General features: G+C 49.6%; 1 protein-coding gene across 4 annotated transcripts in view; it reads left to right on the top strand.

Annotated features, from left to right (window-relative positions):
- ASIC2 (acid sensing ion channel subunit 2) overlaps positions 1 to 24,175 on the top strand; it is a 498,112-nt gene that overhangs the window by 464,482 nt on the left and 9,455 nt on the right. For all 4 annotated transcript variants that reach the window (XM_075775303.1, XM_075775306.1, XM_075775304.1 and 1 more), the window contains exon 3: positions 11,389 to 11,516. In XM_075775303.1, coding sequence (XP_075631418.1) covers positions 11,389 to 11,516 — 128 coding nt within the window. The remainder of the gene's footprint in view (positions 1 to 11,388; positions 11,517 to 24,175) is intronic.

Below are 24,175 nucleotides of genomic sequence, written 5' to 3'. Positions count from 1 at the left end.
CTGTGAGGAAGCAGTGATGCTTTAGGCTGAAGACGGGACATATATAGAGAGGGAAAATCCTTTCTTGGTGCAAAAAGGGTTTGGTTTTCGTGTGTGGATGATGGGAGTGGTGAAGGCAACTTAGAAGGTCTGCGGGTGGGAAGCTGAGATTGGAGGAGCAGAAGGAACCCTGGGGGAGCATCACCTCCTGCAGCCACCTGCTCTCCACACTTTGGTAACCCTAATCCTGAAAAATCGCTATAAAATAGGATACCATAAATAAACTAACAAATAGGCAATATGAAATTCTCCACTGCCCAAGCCCACAGACTTTTAGGTTTTCTTCTGTTAAGGTTTAAAATCCATTTGGCTGCTAGGGGTAAAAGTTACTCAGTGGGGAGTTTTCTAAGGACATACGGAGGATCTGAAACCTTGTGGAAATGTGTGGAAAAACCTAAATCTCTCTAAAATATGCTGCATCCCAGTTGTTGAAGCATTGCATTGGATGCGAGACAAGACTTACCCCCTTGTATCCCTGAGTTAGAGCAGGGGGTTGGGGTTTCTTTTTTAGCTTTTTTCCCTTTTTCTTTCCCCACCTCCAGAAAAATCAGCTATTGATTTCAGGTCTGTCTTGGTTCTTACTGGACAAGGTTTTGAAATCTCTAACAAATGCACGAGCAGGAGAAGCCTTTCCCTCACTGATGTAACTATAATACTTGTCTTTTTTTTTCCCCTGCTCTGATAGACTAGCTCTTTCCTGGCATTTAGTAATCATAAACTGCTTCTGAGGCGCATCCTTTTCCATTAAAATAAGTGTTTACTTAGTTGCCGAGTTCACCAAAGTGCTTTGAAATTACATCACTCAAAACACTGACATTTATAGGCGATGCAAATTAAATAGACATAACCACAGCTGTCAGTGCAATTCAGGCAGGGCACAGAGTCAAGGTTTCTGAAAATGGTGAAAACCTCTCTGCCTGCTGCCTGTCTTCAAACGTCCTTGTACCCGCGGTGATTTTATTTAATTGCACACTAACTCCAAAGCTTTTCCATCCAGCCCGGCTTTGTGTTCAAAGAGAAATTGCTTTTCTCTGAAAAGATGCAAAAGCAAATGGGACCTGCTCCGGAGCGGGGTTCTGGCAGCAGAGTCCTCCTGCCTGCGGGGACTTCTGCGCTTCAGCCTCTAGCAACGTGTCCTGGAGAGGGACCAGGAGAAAATAAATAGTTGTAAGAGGTTTGTACTCATTGGAGTGGCTGCAGAATGAGAAAAGCAGGCAGGTGATGGGGAGGCACGAGCTTGGCTCGAGAGGGAAGTCTTGTCCTTGTAGGATAATGGCCCAGCGGGAGCAAATCCTGGTTATCTGCCAGTGGTGCTGGACTGATGCGAGCTCTACAGCATCCTCCAGGCTGAATAATTAAGCACAGATCCTGCAGAGGAGCTGGGCCTGACACAGCTTGGTCTGGTGACCTGCATGGACCTTTACAGCCCCATGGAGGCTCTCACCACAGGTCAGGGTGGTGAAGGTGATGAGAGCACCACTTGGGATGGTCACCCACCATCTTGGGGTGGTGACCCGCCCCAATCTTCATCTTCTGCCCCACTTTGGGACTACTGTGCCTTCCCATGGGCCCCGCGTTCCCAGAGGGGTGTCGGGGTGCAGAGGGGCTTCCTGGGAGCCAACAGTGCTCAGAGCTGGAGATCTCCCTGGCACCTCTTTGGCCCTCCAGGCTGAGAAACCGTGTCCTGCTGACTCCTCTACTGAGTACATGGAGATGATGTCTCACATCTCCCTTCCATCAGTGCCAAAAGCTGGCTGAACCCCTGGGCTCAGGCTCCGAGGTGTCCTGGTCCTCTCCGTGCATCCGTCCGCCTCGAAAGGGGCAGCAGCAGAGCCAGGGCTCAGCCTCAGCGCTGGGAAATCTGCTTCCATCTGGCTCCGCTACCAGCCAAAATTAGCAGCAGCTCTTTCACCGTTTAATATTTCAAGATGTTCTGGGGGAAGCGGTGAGGCTCCTGAGGAGGGGGAGGGATGTGCAAGAACCACTTCAGCGCCTTTAAAATATGTCCTTTCTTTTTTTTTTTTTTTTTTTTTTTTTTCTTTTTTTTTTTGAATCATTTCTGTCCCTGCAGTGGCAGCAGCTTGCTGAAGCAAAAGCTGGCAGATGGGTGGCCCAGGGGGGCCAGCACCCCCAGCTCTGGATGCGGGGAATATTTCTCCCCTCCAGAGGGGATATCTCTCCCTTCCTCGCTCCGTATTTCTGGCAGCAGCTCCCAGGGATGGAGGAGGTACTAGGGTGGCTCCGACCACCTCCCTGATTTTTTGGCTGTCCTCCCTCCCATGGTCACCCTTCCCTGCCACACACGATTCCCAAAGGATGCTGATCTGGGAAGGGAATTTATTTTCCTTCCCCACCAAGAAGCGATTGTATAAGCAGCGTAACCTGGCAGGAATAACCCTCCCTGCCCTGGCATGACCCCACAGTAAAGCAGGTTACGAGACACTTGTTTCCCCACTTTAATGATTAAAGCTTAAGCTTAATAGGAGAGAAGCAAGGAAGTGAAATATTCATTTGCTGGCTCCTCGCCGTCCAGCAAAACCGCTTTAACAGCTCTGGGCTCGGCTTGCTGGAGACCTGCTGGTTTCTCCTGCCCCGTATATTATGTAAGAAGCTTTTTAATAATATACGTTGAGACATATGGCCCCTCAGATTTAGTATGCAAATGCAATATGCTTAACTAAAAATAGCGGATATGCTTAATGTAGTTTGTTATAACACCTTCTGTTACTTGGTGAGTAATGAATCGCGGCTGTGCTTTACAGAGAGCTTGGAATGGAGTGAGCAGGCAAGAACCTCCGCTCCGGGCTTGCCTTTTGTAGCAGAGGAGCTTGATCATGTCCCATCTCCTCCATCTTCCAGCACCGGGACGGGATAATTAAGTAGAAGATACCCAAATAAATGCTTAGTGGGGGATTAAGTAGTGAATTGCTTGTAGGAAAGCTTTGGGTCCCAGCTAAGTGTGGTTGTTGCCTTATATCCTGGAGCGTTAGTTTGTGTTTTGGGGTTTATATCCCATGTATATTATCCCGGTTTACTGTGTAGGAATTGCATGGTGGTCCCAGTGGTGCCAGATGAAAGGATCAGCTCTGTGCCCCATCTCTTGGGATTATACAGCAGAGGCTTCGCTGCTGCTTCTCCAGCCTTTGGGCCATGGGAAGAGAAAAGGACATAAGGTCCATCTTCTGCCCTTCCCAAATTGCCCTTTCAGTCTTCCTTTTGCAGGTTCTACAGGTAGAGGACCTCTACAGCGGTTCTCTTCCTCCTCTTTCTCTTCCTTTTCTTTTTTCTCTTCTCTTCTCTTCATCAAATCCCTTCTCGCCAAAGCAAAGAGAAACAACAGGAGGTGTCATGTGGTGGTGACAGTTGGGTGACAGCATGGCTCCCATCCCCTTCGTGGAGCAGTCGAGGTGGGGAAGCAGCTGTCCATGCTCCTGTCGCAGCCCGGAGGGCTGGGCTGTCTGCACCTTTCAGATACAAGGAGGTGAGGTTTTTCAAAGTATTCTCTCATTAAAAAAAAAAGGAAAAGAGGAAAAAAAAAAAATCCTCTCTCAAATGCTCTGTGTCCCAAGAGATAAAGAGGAAGAATTGATTTACCTCTGTAGCTAATACCACTACCTCACTTGCCTTTAACGCAAGCGGGTGGCCTTTCATGCTGGTAGCTCTTTCAGGTGCAGGGCGCTTGGTTTTGTTTTCCCAGAATAAATCTTTAACTTTGCACACAAACTACTTGATGACTTGCTATAGTGGACCGTATCACACGGTGCTTCTGTGCTGCTCTTCATCTGCTCTCCATCACCATCAAAGCCTCCAGTAGCCTTGAGATCATCACTGCTATGCTGGAGCCATGTCTACCTGAGTTGTCCGGCTCCTAGGCGATGCTTGGGGGGTCTCAGATCACTTCCCACTTCCATGAGAGAGGAGCTGGTCCACCAGGAATCGATCCTTTTCCCCCATTTCATCCTGACACTGATTATTCGAGAGGATCAGGGGAACATGAAGTCCATGTTGCAGGTCGTCAGCAGTGCTTTGAAGCAGCAAGGTTTGATTTCATAGCTACAGGGAAGGGTTGTAGAGAGAGAAGCTGGTTACTTTTATTGCTTCCTTAGCTCTGAGAAGGGAACGCCTGAATTTCCCGTTGGGGCTTGGTTGTGCTTATCTGATCCTATCGTAGCTGCTTATGGAGATTAAGGAGTTGTCTTGACTCAGTGAAGGGAAGTTGCAGCACCTTGGACGTGACTCATCCTGCTGTAGACATCTCCCTGGGATGGGATGAATCACTCTGGAGCTGCTGCCGCGCTCCTTCGGTGACAGGAAAAGCCTGAAAATAGATTTAAAAGTCCAGAGTTGGGCACAGGGCTTGCCTGGAGCTCCTAGTGGGGGTGTCACTGTAGCATCCATTAGACCCCGGCATGGACCGTGGCAAGGAGATCACATCGGAGGGAGAAGACGGCTCTCCTTGGTGCGCTCAAAAGGTTGTAAAGGCTAATGGCCTTGGAGATGATGTCCTGGCTTTTGGGCTCCCAGCAGAAAGGGGACAAGGCTGAGGGGCCTGTCCTTAAGAGTAAAGGGCTGGGTGGTCTCCATCAGCCCTCTCTATAGGACTGTAACATGTAGATTTTGGGACTTTCCATCTATCACCCCACCCTAAACGCAATATACACCTCCTGGAAAGCAGTTAGCGAGGTTTCCTCTCTTCTACAGCAGGGGCTCTTCTCCAGCCACGTTGGGGGCATTTTTGTCTTCTCCAGCGTCAACTTCTCCCCATTCCCTTGGGCCAGCGCTGGCCCTACCACACACTCAGGACCAGCCAGACCCCTCTGAAGCTCAGCCAGATGGACAACACTACGATGGGCTCCCCTGGCCACCCTCGCATGGTGGCTTCTGTACATTTAATTTGTCCCTCTTCAGTGGAGGTGAGCAGCCAGGCTGGGTTCACGCACGCTCTGCACAACTCTCGCTCCTGCCGCAATCCGAGCGGGACGCATGGTTATTTTTCCCAGCAGCTGCCAGAGCTGGTGGTAGACATCTCATTTTCATCCGTGGGGAAATCCGTAGTCCCTGATTGCTCCCAAAACAGCAGCCAAAGCACAGCCCGCAATAGCAAAATACACAGGACAAATTTTGAGTGACTTTTTTAGTGGGGAAAGTTGTGTCGACTCTGTCGCCTGTCAAACGGTTGCTATCAACCCTCCCCGAGCCCTGTTGCAAATACTCTTATTTCAGCTTCACTTAATCCTGTTACCAAGCAACTTTAAGTGAAGCAAAATGCGACACTTGCACAGAAATGAGAGCACGCACAGGGGAGTGAAACTGGTTTCACTGGCGTTAAACTGGTTTCTTTATAATTCCATGGGTTTTTTTGCAGTAGGCTTGCCGGTCCTGATTTCTTAGTTGTGTTTCCATGGCAATTTAGAGGGGTTTTTTCATCTATAAATTTTTGTCTAGGAAAAAATGTGAACGTGAGGTATTTGTTTAAGATTTCTGCACAGATACAGCCTGGTTGAAGCGGCAGTTGACTTCCCCAAGTCCACAACCACAAGACACATCTGCTGGGTTGCTGTGGGTCCTGGCTGCCCCACCAGTGTGATGAGCGTGACGTGCTCAGGAGGTGCTGAACTGCGGGCACAGACCCCGGCGGGTAATCCGAGGACACACATCCAGGTCCCACGTGCTGCTGAGCTAAGTGGGAGCCGTGCGGGAGGGATGCAGGAGGGATTTAGGGGGTCGCTGGGTTGGTGGGAACGGGGACGTGGCCATGCTATTTTGCACACCCAGAGCAACTTGGGGTGCTCAACCCCAGTGCCGGGAATGCCAGCCCACCCTACGGAGGAGGTAGAGGAGTGCTTGCTCTGATGCGTGTCGTTTCCATGGCAATACTGAGCAAAGGATGCCATAAAAACTAGAGATGAACCTAGACGTCTCACAGCATCTTCTGGGCATGTCTGTGCACCACAGCAACCCCCCTGTCCCTGGGGAGCCTTCATCCCCCAGGGAGGCAAGAAACTGTGGTCTCAACATACCCTTCACAGATGCAACGTAGCCGGCACAGGGATGAACATCTGTGCTTCCTTCCAGATGTTGCATTTGGTGCTGCCCGTACCCCTTGAGGATACAGTCCCCATGAGATAGTCCCTGGTTTTGCACCTCAGGTGTTGAGCTGCGCTTTGCAGAGCACAGAAGAGGCACCAGTGACTCTTCCAGCCCAGTGAGTTAAGTGGCAACATTGCTCCCATTTTACAGGTGGGGAAACTGAGGCAAAGGACAACAAGATTCTGGGGAGAATCCAAACCTCCCAGCTCTGTGCTTGCTTATGCATGCCGCAGGAGAAGGCTTATTACCCAAAATAAACCTTCAGGTCACTTTCTTATACACTTTCTTATACAGTCAGAATGTGAACCAGCTGAGAAATACCATCTACTTTTCTCAGTTTGAGCTATGTGGGATCTGTTTTGGTTTTGTCTGAGCGGGAGTCTCCTCCACGGAGCTGCCGGTACCGCCGGCAGAGCTGGCAGATGATGGCTCCAGCTACAAACGACCCGTGACTTGGGCTGGATCTTCAATTCCCAATAAATTAGTGCTGAGCACAGCTTCAGATGTTAATTGCCAGAGAGAAGAGGATCAGTTTGGACATAATAAGGCAGGGGAAGAAGGGTAGCTCCGTGCCTTTGGCAGCATTTCTTATTTTAATTGCAGCTTCTTGCATATTCACAGGGATGAACTTTGTAGCTCGCACCCGAGCGTACAGTCAGCTGGAGCTTTATTAAGATTTTTCGAGCGATGCTCTAAGCAGAAAGCCCCGACGAAGTCATGGAAAGCCAACACCAGAAATAGAAAGCTGTGCAGTCTGCAACATATAATACTCTGCAGCCAGCTTGAAGCACATGCTGAATTAATCCCCAATTTAATTAACGCTACTCTAATCCTTCAGTGAAAAGAGCAGCTCAGGATTTGTTTGGAAACATTGTCCTGTGTACAGTAATGTATATTAATGTATTTAAAAATGCAATTATCAAGAAGTTTTTACTCCATTCCCAACCTGGGATGCACTAAGAAATGAATTTACAAGCAAAGTCTTCTGAAAAGTGGGATTGGAGACTGAACGATGGTCTGTGGTTGGGCAACATCACGAAATTTGTTTAAAAACCGTAAGGTAGGACCAAACCCCAAGTCACTGGAATTTCTTTTAAAATCAAAGGGTTTTCAGAGTTATTTTTTTCCCCGTTGATGGGTGATTACAAGAAGCAGGCTTAACAAAACAGCAGTGACAACCTGGACCGGCACTCAGCCCCGTGCCTCCGGGAGGTACCGCTAGAAGAAGCCATTCAAAATGATGCTAAAACTGCAAAAACTGGCGAAACCATGGCCGACCCATGTCTCTGTGGATGTTCACACCCCTGGTTGCACCTCTCCGGTTGTGGGGTTACAGACAGGGTTTGCCACAGAGCCTTTTTGGGTTTGCTCTGCCCAGGGACGTTCATTTTAGCAAGTTAAATGCACCCCAAACCAGGTGATCTTGAGCTTTTGGGTTCTCTGAGACCTTTTCCTTACACTTGCAGCAAATATTTAACCCACACTGATGCTTCTGAGCTCCAGCACCGAGCTTGGAAACATTTACGATGCAGCTAATGAGGACTGATCCAGGCATACTCCATCAAAGGGGTTTGTAGCTGGGCTTTTAATTTTTTTTCTCTTAGTGGAAAACAGCTATTTTGTAGAAAATGAATTTTTAGGAGAAGTGGCAGTTTTTCAAAGCTGGTTTCATGTTTATAGTTTCATCCTCGCATGTGTTTCTTGCAGGAAAAACAATGAATGCTGCCTGGCTTTTGGCAGCTTTTCTAAAAAAAAGAAAAGCTGTTTATTTTGCTCTTGTTATTATCGATGATGAAAATTAATAACTCTGTGTTTTAAAACCAAAGTTTCTTCTGTGGCTTAGAAAATACCTTCCCCTCCCCGTCCGTGATTGCAAATAGCTACGTGCCAGAATTTTCTATTTAAAATTCCAGACCCTGTTGCTTTTAAGTCTCTTATGGGTACTTGCAGGCTATATCTTGTTTTCTTGGTATGAATATGCAGGGATTTACCCGCAGATGAACCTGGACACAGCACCCAATCAGGGAACATGGCATTAAGTCAGAGCAGAACAGACCCAGGGCAGGCACAGAAATGGGCAGAATAATTTTGCATGGAAAATGTTTCGACAAAACAGTTCCCGTTGCCCAACAAGTTAGACTAAATAGAAGCTTTCTCCTCCAACTTGTCAGGTAATTACTGAAGGAAGCATATGGTATCTCCTCTGAAGTGTTGGAAGGGGATCAACACCAGGCAAAGCGATGGAGCCGGGTGGGGATGGCAGGAGTGGGCGTCACGGGGGGATAACAGGATCGGGATTGAAGTTGGGGGAGTTGGTGGGCGCTCAGGAGAGGGTTTGAACCCGTTCTGGTGTGTGTTTGCCTGTGAGGCTTGGGCACCTGGGTGCTGAATCAGCTGTGGAGCCCAGGGCTGCTGCGGTGCTCTTGAGCGGCGATGAGGTTGGATGGGGACACTCTGCATTGCCGAAGGTTTTGGGGAAAGCTGGCTTCACCCTCGCTGCTGGGGTGTTTTGGAGGGTCAGTGCTAGGGAGATGCTGGCAGGGAGGAGACCCTCTAATGAGAGCCCCGTGGGTGGGCAGATGCAGGGTGTGAGCAGACAGTGAGAGAGCTTGGACAAGTCGAACATCCGTCTGATATCTCTTGGAGGGAGAGGAGCCCAATTATGGCCGAGCAAGGCAAAGGAAAGGCAGGTTTTTGTTGTAGTGGGTCCCAGTAATAGGGTTGTGTTCCTCCCCATAACACCCATCACAACGGGGTGGTGGGGAGTGATTCAGGTCGTGGTTGTTGGGTGTTGAGCAGAAGTAGAGACCAAGAGCAAGGATGGTGAATGCAGCCTTGCTCCAGGAGGCTTCAGCATAGGGAGAAGCCAAAAAAACCTGACAGTCTCTGTGCTGGTGTCCCCTAGAGAAGATGCAGATCTCAGAGGAGAGGCACCCATGCTCTGCGTCCGCCATGTGCCACCCCATGCAATTAGCAATGCTGCATGCCCTGAATCATGACATTGTTTAGATAAAAAAAAAAAACTTTTGTCACAAGGAGGCAAAAATATCTAATGACTGTGCATGGAGCATTGCAGAGACAGGCAGATGAGCGCGGGCACCAAAGGCATCAATCGATGGGACTGTGTGTTCAACAGCCTTGCGGATCAATACATCTCTGACTGGTTAAAAGTCCAACTCCAACTGGTTGGAGCTGAGCCCCCACCAAGCACGCAGAAAGCTCATTCCCTGTCCCCACCTCAAATTTTGCAGACATTTGCAAAGCCTGGGGAGGTAACTGTTTTAATAAATCCTATTTATATCCAAATTGTCTTCCTGTGCCTTAGGTAAAAAAAATGGGCTTTAAAAGGTTAAATATTAATAGCCTCCTCCAGCTACTTGGTCTGCAAAGGCTGCTGAGATAAAATGCTTGAGATGTGGAGATGCTGCTGATGATAGACACATCACTGCAGGTGCAGAGCCTGAAGTTTCATGTAGCCAACGTGTAAAGCAGCGTCGCTGTCAGATGGGGCTTTTAAAATGTTGTTTGTTCCCAAAAGCTGAATGAAATGTGTGGTTTGGTTTGTGGTTGGCAGGGAGGGTTTGTTTGCTCAGTAGGGGATGAAGGTGACAGCAGCATGTCTGGCCAGGGGTTTCTGGAGGTCTCTGGTCCAACCTTCTTGGACCAACACTTGATCAGTTTGGCCATGACAGTGTTGAAGCCTCAGAGGATGGTTGGCTGCAAAGGAGGTAGGTATGTGGATGCTCTTGGTTAGCCTGACAGATCTGTGCATAAGCCCATTCCCACTCGTGCAGCCTCTGGCTTTGTTTTGCCTTGGGAGCTACCAAGTGAATAGGGTTCAAGAAAGTCCTCTTTGCTGCCCGATTGAGTCAGCAGAGCTGTATCCTCTTAAGTGATGGGTTCCTGAGCTCTGTAAACCTCATGTCATCCAGTATGACCTTATTCTTCTCTTGTCCTTCTCCTCTGCCCGTATCACCCCATGGTCTGGTGTCTTCTGCTGTTGTCTCCTGCTGCAAATCCTTGTGCAGCCCCTGGTGTAACAGCTCTGCAGCTGTGATTCCTTGGTGCTGGGTTTCTACCAGTGCTTTGGATCAGATATAATGCTGTTAAAAATTGAAATGCGTAATAAAATAGTAGAAAATAGTGAGCAAAGAAGATAAAGAGTGACTCATCTTTAAACAGAAGCTCTTTAGATGTAGAGGTGGCATTTGCTGGCCACGGGCATGGATTCGTATTAGCGGTTAAATCAATTTTTAGGCCAAATTATGCATAGTTAACAACTTGCTTTGCAAATGAGCCCCCCACCCTTTAGTCCCATATGCTCCCTCTAGTTTGTTGAGACCGTAGCAGCAATGCTAAAGAGAGGGAGGTTACGCGCCCCAGCTGCGTGGAGATGCCTGTGTGATAAGAGGAGCCCAAAGTGCTCATATATCACACTCGGGTCTGATTTGCATCCCATTAATTCTGTTTCTGAAAGACTCTTTTGGGTTGGTTTTAGGTTCTAGTGAAAGAGAGGAACTGACCTCGAGTTACTTGGTATTCAGCACAGATTTGGGGTGTGGAAACCTCGTATCACCCATAACTCCACGATCTGTCTGAGCCCATGCGCTGCAAATGCCTTTGTCCAGCTTGGAGCAACTTCAGGTGCCAAAAACATGAGGTCCTTTGAATTTAACACACTTGTTTTTGTTATTTAATTGCCTACGTTATCTCCCAAGTGGCTTCAGGCTGCGTCAGAGATGGGGTGCACCCATGCTTTCAGCATTGGAGACCTTATGGATGGTAGAAATATCTCTGTTTGGGGGAAGGAGGAGTTTATTTGTTTTAGTAATATGGGAATACATTCTGTAACTAAATATCAACTAGAAAGCAGATGTCACCTCCTGTTTTCTTTAGGTTGGGAGTACAGACCGAGCTGGAGAAATCATGGATCTCTGTTACAGGGAGGGTCAGCCCTTGGGATAGGCAGCGGTGTAAGGACCAGGAGCCTGGAGATGCTCTTGGTCCCGATGGGCAGCAGTGGTGATTTGGGCTGAGTCCTGGGTCTGCTCTGCTCATAGCAAATGCTGCCTCTGGGTTTCCTTCCTCGATGCCCAGAAGTCTGATTATCCAGGTAGAGCACTCCCAACTGCTTATCTCCTGCTTTTGAGCAGCACAGATTTACCAGATATAATTTTGCATGGAGGAGCAAACACACCCATGCAGGTGGACACCACCCCACCCACCACAGCCTGCTAACCTCTCCTCTTCTTCTTCCAGAGGAGACAACGTTCGAGGCTGGAGTCAAAGTCCAGATTCACAGCCAGTCCGAGCCACCCTTCGTCCAGGAGCTGGGGTTTGGGGTGGCCCCTGGATTCCAGACCTTTGTGGCCACCCAAGAGCAAAGGGTAAGTCCTAAATTTCATTTACACACCAAGATCCCTCCAGTGGGTCCCTGTGAGAGGTTGCTTCTACCTACCGATGCTCCTTGAGAGGCGTCTTCATGATTAACAGCTATTTTTATGCCTTGCCTCAAATTGGGTGGGATGAGGGCAGCTTTTTCAGTGTCACTTCCCATGCGTTGCCCACAGCCCTTGTTGTTTTGGCCACAGAAGGGACTTCATCCCTGGTAGTTTCCCTGCTTTGCTTTCTCATGGTTATAGTTCAGCTGTGGCGGTCGCTCAGAGTGTTGGGTCCCTTCCAACTCGCTTTTTGTTTTTTGCCAAAAGGCTCGCATTCCAAGGATATAAAAAGAGACAAGAGGAGAGTGTTTCATTATGTAGATCAGCGTGAATCCTTTCAGGTAACGCAGAAATAGTCACATTAATTATTATAAACTGTGGTGGGATGCTCGTGGCTCGGGCTGCATCACCCTCCCTGAGTCCCGACAGTGGCACATCATCACGGTGCAGATGGATGTGATGTGACGTGGTGTCATCAGACCCAAATCCTCGTTAGGCATTCAGAAAGCTGGCCACCGGAATAATTTTTTTCCCCCAGCTTGGCCCCAGTGCTTTCATTCCTAGCCCTCCTGCCTCATTGCCTCTCTCATTTTCCTCCTTGCTCTTGTATCCACCCTCAAATGAGACATAAATCAAGCTGAGGGAAGCGAACGTGAGCTGTTGGAGGGTTTGGTCTGCTTAAACCTCCGTGGAGATCAGAGCCACAGTTGTTACACTTCAGCTCAGAGCAACACAAGGAATTCACCACTAAATATATCGTTAAGGTATCTCTCCATGGCCACCGGGTACCAAAATACACCTGAAGATGCTGCATTTCAGCGAGCCTGGATGCAGATCCTCTCTTCTTCGTTATGGCGCACTTGCGTGTAATCATCCAGGAGATAACGAACGGTGTGGGTTCCCGGTGGGCGAGCACCAGGTGGAAACTTCTCAATTAAAGCAGAAAAATGTTTTGCTGTTGTCAGTTCGTATCTTGTGGGAAGTCCGGTGGGCTGGAGAAAATGAGCAGCTTTATTAGCACGCAGGGCTCTCGTTTGGAGTGTAACACCGTAGTAACAGCGAAGGCAAAGGGCTCTTCGGGGGGTGAGGCAGCAGCTGCTGAAGTCCAAAGCAGAAACAGGCTTGGAAACCCATTGTGGGCATTTTTCATGCCCACTGCTTTGACACAAGCCCTTCCATGCATCCCCAGTGTCCTCACCTCGTTCTACGGCTGCTTTCTGCCATCCCGGGGGACCCTGCAGCATTCGGCATTGCTTACATTCAGGATGCTGCGAGGCAAAGGATCTGGAAAGATGGAAAACTGATTAATTACCGTTGGCAGTAATTACTGGGCATTGAACGCCTTATCCGTCCTCTCTCCCACGGATGTGTCCTGAGGCAGCCTGGGGGTCTCCACACACCGAGGCGGTGACGCTGGGGTCAGCCCTGTGCCCGTAGCTGCCATTGGCAGGTGGAACGCAGAGCGGTGGGGTCTGGATACGGCCCTGGGGTAGGGCCAGCGGCTAGTTACCCCCCAGAACGGCTGCGTCCAGGAGCCCTTCCCATGCCAGCACCTGGGTTTTCCCAGGTAGGACAAGTGACTTAGAATCACAGAATTTCTTTAAGGTCTTTAAGGTTGGAAAAGACCTCCAAGATCATCAAGTCCAACCGTCACTTGCCAAAGGTCATGGTGGAAGTCGGTGTCAGAGCAGAGCGTCCCATGTCAGACTAGATATAAGGAAGAAATTTTTTACGCTGAGGTTGGTGAGACACTGGCACAGGTTTCCCAGAGAGGTGGTGGATGCCCCATCCCTGGAAACATTCAATGTCATGTTGGACAGGGCTCTGAGCAACCTGATCTAGTTGAAGATGTCCTTGCTCATGGCAGGGAGCTGGATTAGGTAACCTCTATAGGTCCCTTCCAACCCAAATCTTTCTGTGATTTGATGATTCTATGTTGGAGCAGAGGGTCCCGTGTTGGGGTCTTGCATTTCCACCCTCATTATACACCTGCCTTCGAGCGAAGCCCTCTCCTCTTTCCTCTGCAGCCAGGAGTAGGATTTTCATTTATCAAATTGTTGTCGTCTGTGAAAAATACCTCCAGCAGAATCAGCAAACCCCTTAGTGAGACCACATTAACTCCGGAGAAAAGCTAACTGCGGAGATGCCGAGGCTGCCAGTCGAGAAGGGCATCGCCAGCCGTTTCCGTGGCACTTTGCATGTCCCATTAGTGGGCAGGCAGGCAGGCAGGCAGCGCTGGGCAGGGCATCGTGTTGTACGGTGCAGCCGCGCGATGCTGGAGGAGTTTAGCAACACCTCCACAAATCGAACTCGCCTGGCAGCGCGAGCGGTAATTGGAAAGATTTGTCTTCCTTAAACATCCCGGCTTCAGCAAGATTTGGGAGTGTTGGAGCCCACAGCAAGGATCTCAAGGACTTTGTTGTAAGATAGAAATAGCATAAATGCTGGATACTCTTAAGACAGCTGCTCTAAATCTTCCCCATGCCATTGTCGGCATTAACTATTTCATTATTGCTATTAAAAAATTAGATTCCCTATCAGGAAAACAGAGGGGAAAAAACTCATCCCTCCCCAGATCCCTCCTTCCAGGCAGGGAAGATGTAGAAGGTGACAAGCCCTGAATGCATACCTTTTATTCAGACCCCTGATTTAGGGTTTGGTTTTTTTTCCTGCTAAATTTCTACATCGGGAGCAGGCACATGCTGCTCCTTCAGTAAGTCAGAGCAAAAGGTGGAAAAGCCTGGGAACATCACACAGAGGACAAAGTCCAGCCAGTTATTGGGGTCCTAAACCATGCGTTTTATACCATGAAACATAAATGAAACGATCCTCCAGCTGGAGAAGAATAAAGATAAAGGGAAGGTTGTTTCACGTCTCCCAGCTCAGAGCAGCCTCTATGTTAGTTATAAGCAGTTTTCCCAGAGATAAAAAAAAAAAAAAAAAAGGTGCGGAATTGGGCAGACTTGCCTTGGTGCGACGGTGGGAGCCGTGCGTTGTCTATGAGACGGGCTTTGGGGTGAAGGGGATTTTTTCGTGGCTGGGTTAGAGGCTCGTGGCTTTATTTGTGGCTCTGTTACTATTCCCTGTGGCCATGCTCAAACCCCCATCCCAGTCTGGAAATAAGAGTATTTACTGGGCTTTGCTTGCTGATTTCCTGCCTCTCCAGGTATGCAGCCGCTTAGTGCAAGTGAGGACTTGAGTCTTGGTGCTGGGGCGATAAATCCTGGATCTTTATACTGAGAGCTTTCCAAAAGCACCTTGTCAAAAGCAAACTCTGGCTCTGTGATGGTGCGTGATCTCATTAAATCTCCCTTTAAAATTAGCTGTCAATCTAAAAAAGGAACAAAATTGGTTTTTCTTCTCCTGTAGTGGCCGAGCCCTCTGATTCCTGCCGAGTGAAACTTTTAAGGTACATTTACCAGTTTGGGAACTGCATCGTTAATGCGGTAACGATGTCGTGCTGGTTTACACTAGTAGCATCATAAAAGGGACTTTGCACGCGTATTGGTTGCGCATGCTGAGTCAGCAAAAGTAACCCTGCAAAGGAAATGCCAGCAGGAAGTTTCCTCCGTAAAACATGGTTATTGGGTTATATAGGCCAAGCTGGTTCTTTGCCGTGGACTCGTGCCTGAAGGGAGATGCTTTCTGTCTGAAATCTCAGACTGAAGCGATCGCCTGAAGTTTAAGGGGAGCCGGGACTGAGCTCCTAAAGGAGCTCCCCGCCAGTGCAGGGCTGGGAGCGGTGTCACCGCAGCAGTCCCAGAGCAGCTCTTGCAGCCCCATGGGGAGGAGCAGGAGTTAAATCAGGAAAACCAGCTGGCCAGCAAGGCTCCTCCGGGGCATCGTCTCCTGGAGGGCTGGCACCATGTGCTGGTCCTGGCCACGGACCTGCTCTGTGCTGCGCTGCTCTCAGCACGGAGGCACGGGCCACGTTATTAGCGTTACCGTTACTCTTGTTATTGCCCTTTCTGCTGCTCCACATCTGCATTCGGCACATCCTGCAGTCCAGCTGGCTGTGTTGAGCCGATGCCGGCATCGGCTCCTAAAGGAGCTCAGGAGGTGATGCAGTAGAAGGCAACACACGATGGACAGCTGCAATTAAAACAAGAGTGTCTTGATGGAGGACGGTGCAAAACCTCCTCTCCAGGTGACTTTCCGTCCACCATGGCAGTGGCTGTGTCTGAATGCAACATGAAAGGAGCTCGAGTGGTTTACCTGGACATGCGAGACCAGAGCCGCTGTTTTCTGGGGGTTTCACACCGTTTTACACGGGGAGAGCTGGCCGCGGTCCCTGTCGTGCCTTGCAAAGAGAGATGCTCCGGCCTCGCAGGGGAGCGGTTTCCATGGCAATCGCTGAGTCTCATGAATAAGGTTTGTTTTCTCATGAATGGGCAAAACCCTGAGCTGCGCAGGAGCTGGCTCGGGGCATGCCGTGCCGTCACCCTCCAGATGGGTCCCAAGGGAGGGCAGGACCACCCCACGCAGGGCAGTGCCCTTCAGCTCCCACTGTTCCTGGCTTTGGAGGGATCCACCTCAATTTTTTCCCATTTCCTGGCTCTTTTGGGCGAGCCTGGTGCTCTAACAAGCCTCTCTGGACATTGTGTCGTGCACTGTCTTGGGGATGCTGCAGTATCCCCCCATGCCCCTGTGCCAGACCATGGCACCAAGGCATGGGCAGACACCCTGGAAATTATATTTCGAAGGGCTGATCCCCTGGAGGATGACAAATTCCTCCTGGATTTTGCTCCTTTTAATCCCCTTTTTCCAGCTGGGTTTTACGGCATCATTGCCACATCTCAACAGCATCACCCGAGCCTCTCCCATAATGGATGGGATCAGATGATGTTACTTACCCAGCTCGGCTGCTCCCCGCTACACCATTGGCACGGCGTGTTAGAGAAGATGAAAAGCGCACTAAAAATGGCAATTTCTGCCAACTTGGCAATAAAAATTTAAGAGGCTTCAATTAAGCAACAGGTTCGAAGATGGAGCAATATTGTTTAATAGGGCTCTAGTGTGCCTTGGAGACTCATCCCCTCGTAATGCTTGCATGGGACAGAGAGTATCAGCTACCAGCAACTGCAGTATCAAGAAGTGTAATTACAGAGGCAGGAAAACGGGACTCGGGGTCTGGCAGCGATCACGCTGACACCCATATTTCCAAACAGGATGTAGGCAGTGGCATTTGAAAATTGGGAGCAATTAAATAGCATTTCCCATGTTTCCTAACCTTTGCTCAGAGCATCTTCTCCTACCTGCAGTCTTACCTTACGTCCTCCTGGAAGAACATTCACTCTCTGATTTCCTTCTGTTTCCCTCAATCCCACACACCATCCCAGTTGTTTTCCTCCGGTGTATCATCAGACTCCGAATTAACTCAACAACAACAAGCAAAACTGGCAGGCAGCGGTGGCCAGCCACATAGAAAATTTCATTGCACTGGAGCGGTTCAAAGGAGGAGATGTACGGAAACGATTGCATGGCTGTTTTTGTAGAGCAACAGAGTGGGTTTTGCTTGGAAAATAACATTAGGAGTGAATCAGCCTGTTTGTAAAAAGATACAAAAGAAAATGGGTTTGGAGGCAAGCGATGGAAATGAGTCAGGGTCAGGACCGGTGCATCTGAGTGGGGAGAGATTAGAAAGGGCTTGCTTAGGAAGGAGGTCAGTTAAGAGAAGACATCAGGGATGTAGATGAAGTAATGGTCTGGGTGCTCCTGCTAACCCTTCACCATATTATATGGATAAGAGGATTTTTTAAAAAAAGGTGGAAAGCTGCTCGCTGAGGACAGGAGAGCTTCAGAGAGTCCAATTCCCACCGTGCACCCCCCAAATTGGGCACCTGTGTAAGAGTTTGGCCAACATAGTCCAACAAATACAACCAAGGCATCCTGCACAATGAGGGGGGAATACTTTTGCTGGCTATATATGTGCCAAGGAGGTGACCAGGAGGGAGAGGTTAGAGTTTATTGCAATTTAAGATGGAGTTTGCACATGAGCAAAGGGTCCAGCTCGTTTAGCAGGGTGCTAGAAGCGAGCTGTAGATGCTCAGCGCAGCAAATGCCAGGAGCAGCCGTCCGACAGGTCCTGGGAGCAAACCCAGGATGAGACTCAGAGGGGCTGCCCTTGACTTTTTGGGGAGCCACAGGAGGTTTCAGTAATTTGATTTGCAAAATTATTTGCTAAGAAATGGGGACCTGGAGGAGCCTGGAGCTCCAAATTCAAGTTTTTCTTCTGTTGCCCGCTCACCATCAGCACCTGGGGACTCACGGGCTGCATAACTTGCCTGAGTTCTGCTCAGGGGGACCTTCCATGTGCTGGAAGGGTTAAGCTCTTGTCCTTAAAGACAACTTTTTTGGTGCTTGTGTGAAGGGAGCAAATGAGAAGGAACAGCCGTATCACACCCTGCACAGTAAAGGGAGACGGCAAATAGACAACTTCCAGCATCATTAACTGGGAGATGGTGCCAACGAGCTGTGTGTACGCTGAGCTTTTTAAGCATTTTACAAGTGCTAAAGCTGCCTGGGATTGAAATTCTATTAAGTTGATGCTATTTGATGTCTCATTAAAGAACGGTGTTTTCTGGTTATTATTTCATTTGGAGTAAATGCAAACACACTCCATATAGACTTTGCAACATTCAGGGAGAGGTTTGCATCCCTCCTTGCTGATCACTGCCTGAAGCGTGATGGCATCAGGTGAGGACCCACGCATGGAGGATGCAGGAGAGGGGCTGAGCCCAGAGCCGAGTCGATGCACGATGCATCCCCAAAGCCAGATTCATCACAGAGCCCAGCTGCAAACTAGGCTGAACTACCCCAACTTCATGCTAGAAACATCTCCACCATGTTTCCACATCTTCCCTCTTGCATAAAATTAAACAGGCAGAAAAAAAAAAGCAGAGATACCACTTAAAATAAATTATAAAAAAAAAAAAAAAAGACCTCTCTGGCTGCAGACAGATGTTGGCAGTTATTGGGAGGCTCGGTGCCAAGAGCAGCGTTCAGAGGGCAGCAACATGGCCAGGAAAAAGGGCTGTGGCAGGGAGGAGGCTGTGCTGAACGGCCCCCGCTGCTGTGACCCGCTTACCCCCCTGTTTGCCGAGAGCAGCCCTACCTTTCCTTGCATTTCAGGCAAGCAAGATTCATCCTGCTTTTAAGGAGATGAGTCAATTTGTTCCTTCTCTTTTCGGCGCCTGCCAGTTCGTAACTGATTGTCGTATTCCCTAATAGCCAGGATCAAGAGAATTTAAAAAGCATTTCATTAATTAATTAAGTATTAACGATTGCGAAAGCGTGAGGATGCAAGTTTGTCAACCTCAATTAGAGGCTGAAGCTGAATTTCTATAAGCGTGAGACTGCGCGGTGCTGGGGAGGGGTATGTGCAGGCAGCCCTTGGAAAGCTGCCACAACAGCCGAGCAAAATCAGAGCTCAGCGCTACTGTCCTGCAGGAACCGAGGGCAGAACCTGTCCCTGCTGCCTTTACCCCTGCTTTTCCTTTTGCTTTTATGTTTTATTCCCTCCAGCTTCAAATAAAAGTAGCTCGTCTTTGGTGGTAGCAGAGCGGGTTGGAGGAGAGCAGCTCAGCATCCTTGGGCAGCCTCCGCTGGTCCAGCACCAGAGCCCTCCCGCTAACCCTGAATTAGCATCATCACGAAGAGGGGAAAGCGGTTCTCTCAAGAGGAGGAGACGTCTGCGTGGCTGCACAGCACCCAGGAGGGGCTGCAGGGGAGAGGAATCAAACCCAATTAGCGTCTCTCCCGTTTACGTTGTTTACATGCGGGATTGCTCCGTCACGCGTGCTCCTGTTTGCTGGCTAGCGAGGCAGGCTCGGCTCCCTGGTGCGCTCTTCCAGGCGATGCTGCGGCCTCGTTAGCATCATAGGCAGGAGATTCAAATGTCAGATGTCTAAATTGAGTTGCTCGGGCAGCTCTCCGGGGCTGAGTGCTTCGGATGTAGAGGCTTTGCTTGAGGTCGCAGCCCCGAGAAAGCGCACGTTTTGGCGAGGGGGTTATCCATCTTATGGATGGGTTCACCATCACATTAACCCCAGGGCTTGCAGGGCAGTGGGACTCCTGTGCCAATGCAGGAGAGGCAAGGGGAGCAGGATGGGGCTGGTCCATGGGGACTGGAGGGAAGAACCTCAGGATCCTGCTCCATTGCACTTCAGGGCAGGAAACCCACCACGGGCTGAGAAGAGTTTCTCCACTTGGTTTAAGTTTTTCACTGCAAGGCGCACTGTTTGATGGGTAAAACCATACCCAGCTCTGCAGCTGGATAGTTTCCTCTTTGAAGAATAATGGGGAGCATTTCAGAGGATGCAACCCAGCGGTCCTGGCAGTCGCCTTGTCCCTGCGAGCGATGCTGCTGTGGCTCCAAACACAGACGGTAACAGAGCAGCTGCCTTCAGAGATAATTGGAAATCACAGGTCAGGACGAGAGTTGACTACATCAGAGACTTTCTAGATTGGTGCCTGCTCAAGAAAACCACCTGGGAAAGGCAAAGAGAGCTTTCCTGGAACCAAATTACCTTTGGATTTTGAGGCAGGATTTGGGAAGTGTGGCTCCCCTATTCTCTGCAGAGCCCGCTCCCTAATGATGCGCCATCGCCCACCGGTGAGGTCCTGCATCCGTATCTGGCTGCTAATCAGTCGAGAGTTTGCTTCTGATTACAAATTACAAAGCGTGAAGGAAGCAATGAGTCTTTCAAGCTGTAATTACCATGGAGGCTCCACGTAATGGCCCTTGATGAGCCCCTTGGAGAGAGAAGAGTTGACTCAAGGGAGGGATGGTCCAACCTGCCAGCCCAGGGTCCAACCTGCCAGCCCCTGTCTCTAAAATCTTGTCCATAAAGAAGAAGCACAGATTTGCCTGTCAGACTTCAAACGAACCCTTGCTGCAGTTCTGATTCCTACCAAGCGACAGAGGGGGAAGCACATGGATTCCCAGCGCCGGTCCCCCAGGTGTGGGAGATGCCTTGGTTACAGCCGCCGCATCCCGGGGCTCTGCTCGGAGGCACGGCCAGCAGCAGGAAATCCTGCCCTGTGTTATGGAGACATGAGAGGTAGGGAGTGATATGAAACAAGGCAGCACCGAGGTGCCTGTGTCACACCCCGCAGGGCTCTGCTCCACGGCCAGGACTTTCACTGGGGAAATTTCCTTTAAAAAGTAAAAACTGGAGCTTCCCCGGAGTCTCCTGTCAGTCCCAGACACGACGTGCTTTTCTCCAAAACAGGGAAAGCCTTTATACTGCAGAGCAAAAAAACCTCCACGGGTGGTAAATGTGCCAAGAGGCTTTTTCTGCTCTTAAGTATCTGCAATTCAGAGAGTGATGGGGAGAGCGAAAGTCTTGGCATGTGGCTGGGGAGATGTGTTGCACCTATTCCTGCATTTTTAGGAAGCCAGAGAAAAGTGAATTGCACTTGCACGTTTGCATTGCACACTTGCGCAACTGTGTGTGTGGCAAGGCAACAACTCCCCGAGGAACGCCGTGCTTTTGGGGAGATGCAAACCAGCTTTGCTTCACCGTACGGAGGTAGTCGATGCTCATGGTCCCAGTTACAAAAGAGGCCATAACTCTGTTAATGAAGTTGCATTGAATAAGGTTTCATTAATCATTCAGCCCATCCACCTCCTGCAGACGCGGTGCCAGTTCATGAGCGCCGTGGCTGAAATCCAACGCTGGCTGAGCAAAAAAAGTGTGTAAGCTAAATATCTGATCCCAACTCCATCGTTTTCTGATCCCGTCACCTACATTCAGAATAAAATTTAAAGGGCTTAAAAGATTTGTGTGTAGCTGTGCTTGGAAGAGAGCTGATTCCATCTGAGACCGCGATTATTTATTCTCCTTTATCATACAACATGCAACATATGGGCCCCTTTCTCCACCGCGGATGACTAAATGATGGCATCTGGTACTCTATTATATTGCAAGTGTAAAGCAAATGAGAAAAGATCCCCTTCGAACAGCACTTTGCTATTGTCACACAGATGCTCTTGATATTTTCATTCCAAGGTGCTGCTGTGCTGACTTTCAAAACCATCCCATTCAGAGCCAGGCTTGTTTCTTGGAGGACGCCGAGACTGCTGGAAACTAGGGTTTTTTTTTCCTTTAATGCCTCAGCAGGTCCCCACAGATGGGATCCCTCTGTCACCTGCTGCATCTTCACACCCATTGTGGATATTGTCTGCTCTTCAGATCGGACCCGCTGAGCACAGAGGCTGGGTGCGTGTCGCTCCGAGCAGCTGAATAGCTCTCGCTGCTGTTGCTTTTCAAAGCAGCTTGAGTAGCAGCATGGATTGAGGCAGATTTTGGGGATGCCAGAGCTCATTCATGTCCCTCAGCAAGCGGCTCGGGCACCCATAGGCGATGCTGGCTCCAGCTCGCGTAGCATCCTGTCTCTTTGCATGTGCAGACCAGGACGCGGAGGCGCTGAGCAGACCACACAGATCTGCTGTGGCTGAACATCACTGAAAAGTTTTCTGTCTCATTGGTGCTTGAGACCAGGGATGATGCTCAGAGGAGCAGGGGAAGGGCATTGGTGATTCCCTGCTTCACCGGCTGGTGGAGGATCCAGAACCAGAAAAGGGACACCCTGCACCCTTGTCCAGGCAGGGTCTGAGCTTTTCTCAGGTCTGTCCTTGGGGTCATGCAAGGGAAGACCTTGAACTACCATGAACATCATGGGGAGGACCCGTGGCTTGTCTGGGAGATGGATATGCCACAGGGCTGCCATGGCCATGGTTCCAGCTGGGCCTGTAAAACCTGCATCGGCCTGTTAGAGATAGAAGTTACTGGAATAAAGAAAGCACCTCTGGATTCCTGGATGGGAACTGTTCCTGGCAAAATTGTTCCTAGAGAAGGAGTTTCTTTGGCTAGGCTGAGTTGAGAGCTTGTCCATCCCCAGAGGGCAGGATCACCCTCTCTGACGCCTGGCATCTTCCCCAAACTCTCCTTTAGCTTCCAGGTTTCATGCCCCTCCAAGGCAGACTGTTGCCATACCCAGCTGTCCTCACCACAAGACACGTTCATCCCAACTTCTCATCTTTCTCTTCCTGGCTGCAATTTAAGCCCATTATGGGTTTTTAATTACTGAGTGGTTCATAAGTCAAAGCCATGGGGAGATTTCCCAGCACCGCAGGCTTGAAAGCTGGTGCACAAGGGGAACATCTTCTCAGAGGATGCTTTGGAGAGCTGGAGCTCTGCTCTTGCAGGAGATCTCCTGGGGAAGACCTAGAGCAGAGTGTGGGCTCCAAATGCCTCATGCCATGGTAGTTTTGTTGTAGTTTCCCCAGGTCTATGCCTGAAGAATTCATGGGGTTGTTATTTATCCAACAGCATCAGCAATGTGCCTCCACTTTGTGGGTCATCTCTTTTCTCCTCCCTTTCCCACCCATCTTCAGAAAAGACCGAAAACAAGCACCGTAGAACCTTGCCAGTAGGTCCTAGGCTCATAGTCCATCAACATATGTTTACATATTTATTTTAGGATGTGATTAATGTTACTACAGTTTTTAAAAGAATGTTTTTGTTCTGCCAACGTGCTTTGCCAGCACAAAACGTTCTGTGTTTGGAGCAAAGCAGAGCAAATTGGATGCTGCTTTAAAACGCAAAGAAGGAGGGGTTAGGGGAATGCTATTTTCTGCTCTCTAGCAAAGAGTAGTGCAGAGCATTTAGCAAAGATAAACAGGGAAAGCTGCCAAGCTGCAGACGGAAGGGTAACAAGGTGGATTTGGCTGTGGGGGCCAGAGAGTGACTGTTTTTCCTCCAGCATGTTCTGGGCTCTGCATTAAGGTTGCTGTGGTAGATCCTGGAGTCCTGTTTATCTTATCTTTGCATTTGTGTTAAATAAAGCGGGAACAGCAGAAGGGTTTGCATTGCACTAGCACTGAGTAGAGCAACTTATGAGCCTCACACGAGGTGGTGTGCAAATGGGGGAGAAGAAGACAGGTTCCTCATCATCACGGGGTGCCAGGAGAGCGGATAATGTGTTTCTGGCTCTGCAGGGCTCTATCTGATCATGGGTGTTGGAAAAGGACATGAATGACTTGTCTGCCTTCTCCGAGGCTGCAGCGAGGTACTGCTCTGCAGCCTGGCACCATTTCCCATGGTAGCCCTGCTCCATGCCATCCCTCCATGGGGAGGATGAAGGTTTGGAGGCTCCTCATGGCACCGGTACACCCTTTCCTTGGCATTTTTCACCAGCAGCAATCTCCAGTTGCTGAACTGTTCTTGGTCCTTTCCATGTGCTTCCCAAGTCCCTGGCCCTCTCTGAGGGTTGCGATCTGCTGATTTTTTATCAATGAGAGAACTGCCTGAAGAGGAGAACGGTGCAAATGTGGCAGCTTTGCTCACACCAGAGAGTTCACAGCCATTGCCGGGATCTCACTGCCATCCCTTTCTGCTCCTCGATGTCACCAGTGCTGTCTGCATTGTCCCCATGAGCGGCACGTAGTAGCACAGCCTGGAGATGAGAGTAAGCAGAGAGATGGGAGCTGTCGACGTACCAGTGCCAACGACCACGTTTGCTCTCACCAAAGTCAGAGATGATTTGCAGGTCGGACCCTCCCCTTCATTCCCTGCGTGGTCAGGATTTTCCTGATAGTG

Source organism: Balearica regulorum, chromosome 24 (assembly GCF_011004875.1).
Source record: "Balearica regulorum gibbericeps isolate bBalReg1 chromosome 24, bBalReg1.pri, whole genome shotgun sequence".
NCBI classification, from domain to species: domain Eukaryota; kingdom Metazoa; phylum Chordata; class Aves; order Gruiformes; family Gruidae; genus Balearica; species Balearica regulorum.
Note: the sequence above shows the minus strand (reverse complement) of the source record. Positions and strands in the feature narration are given on the sequence as shown.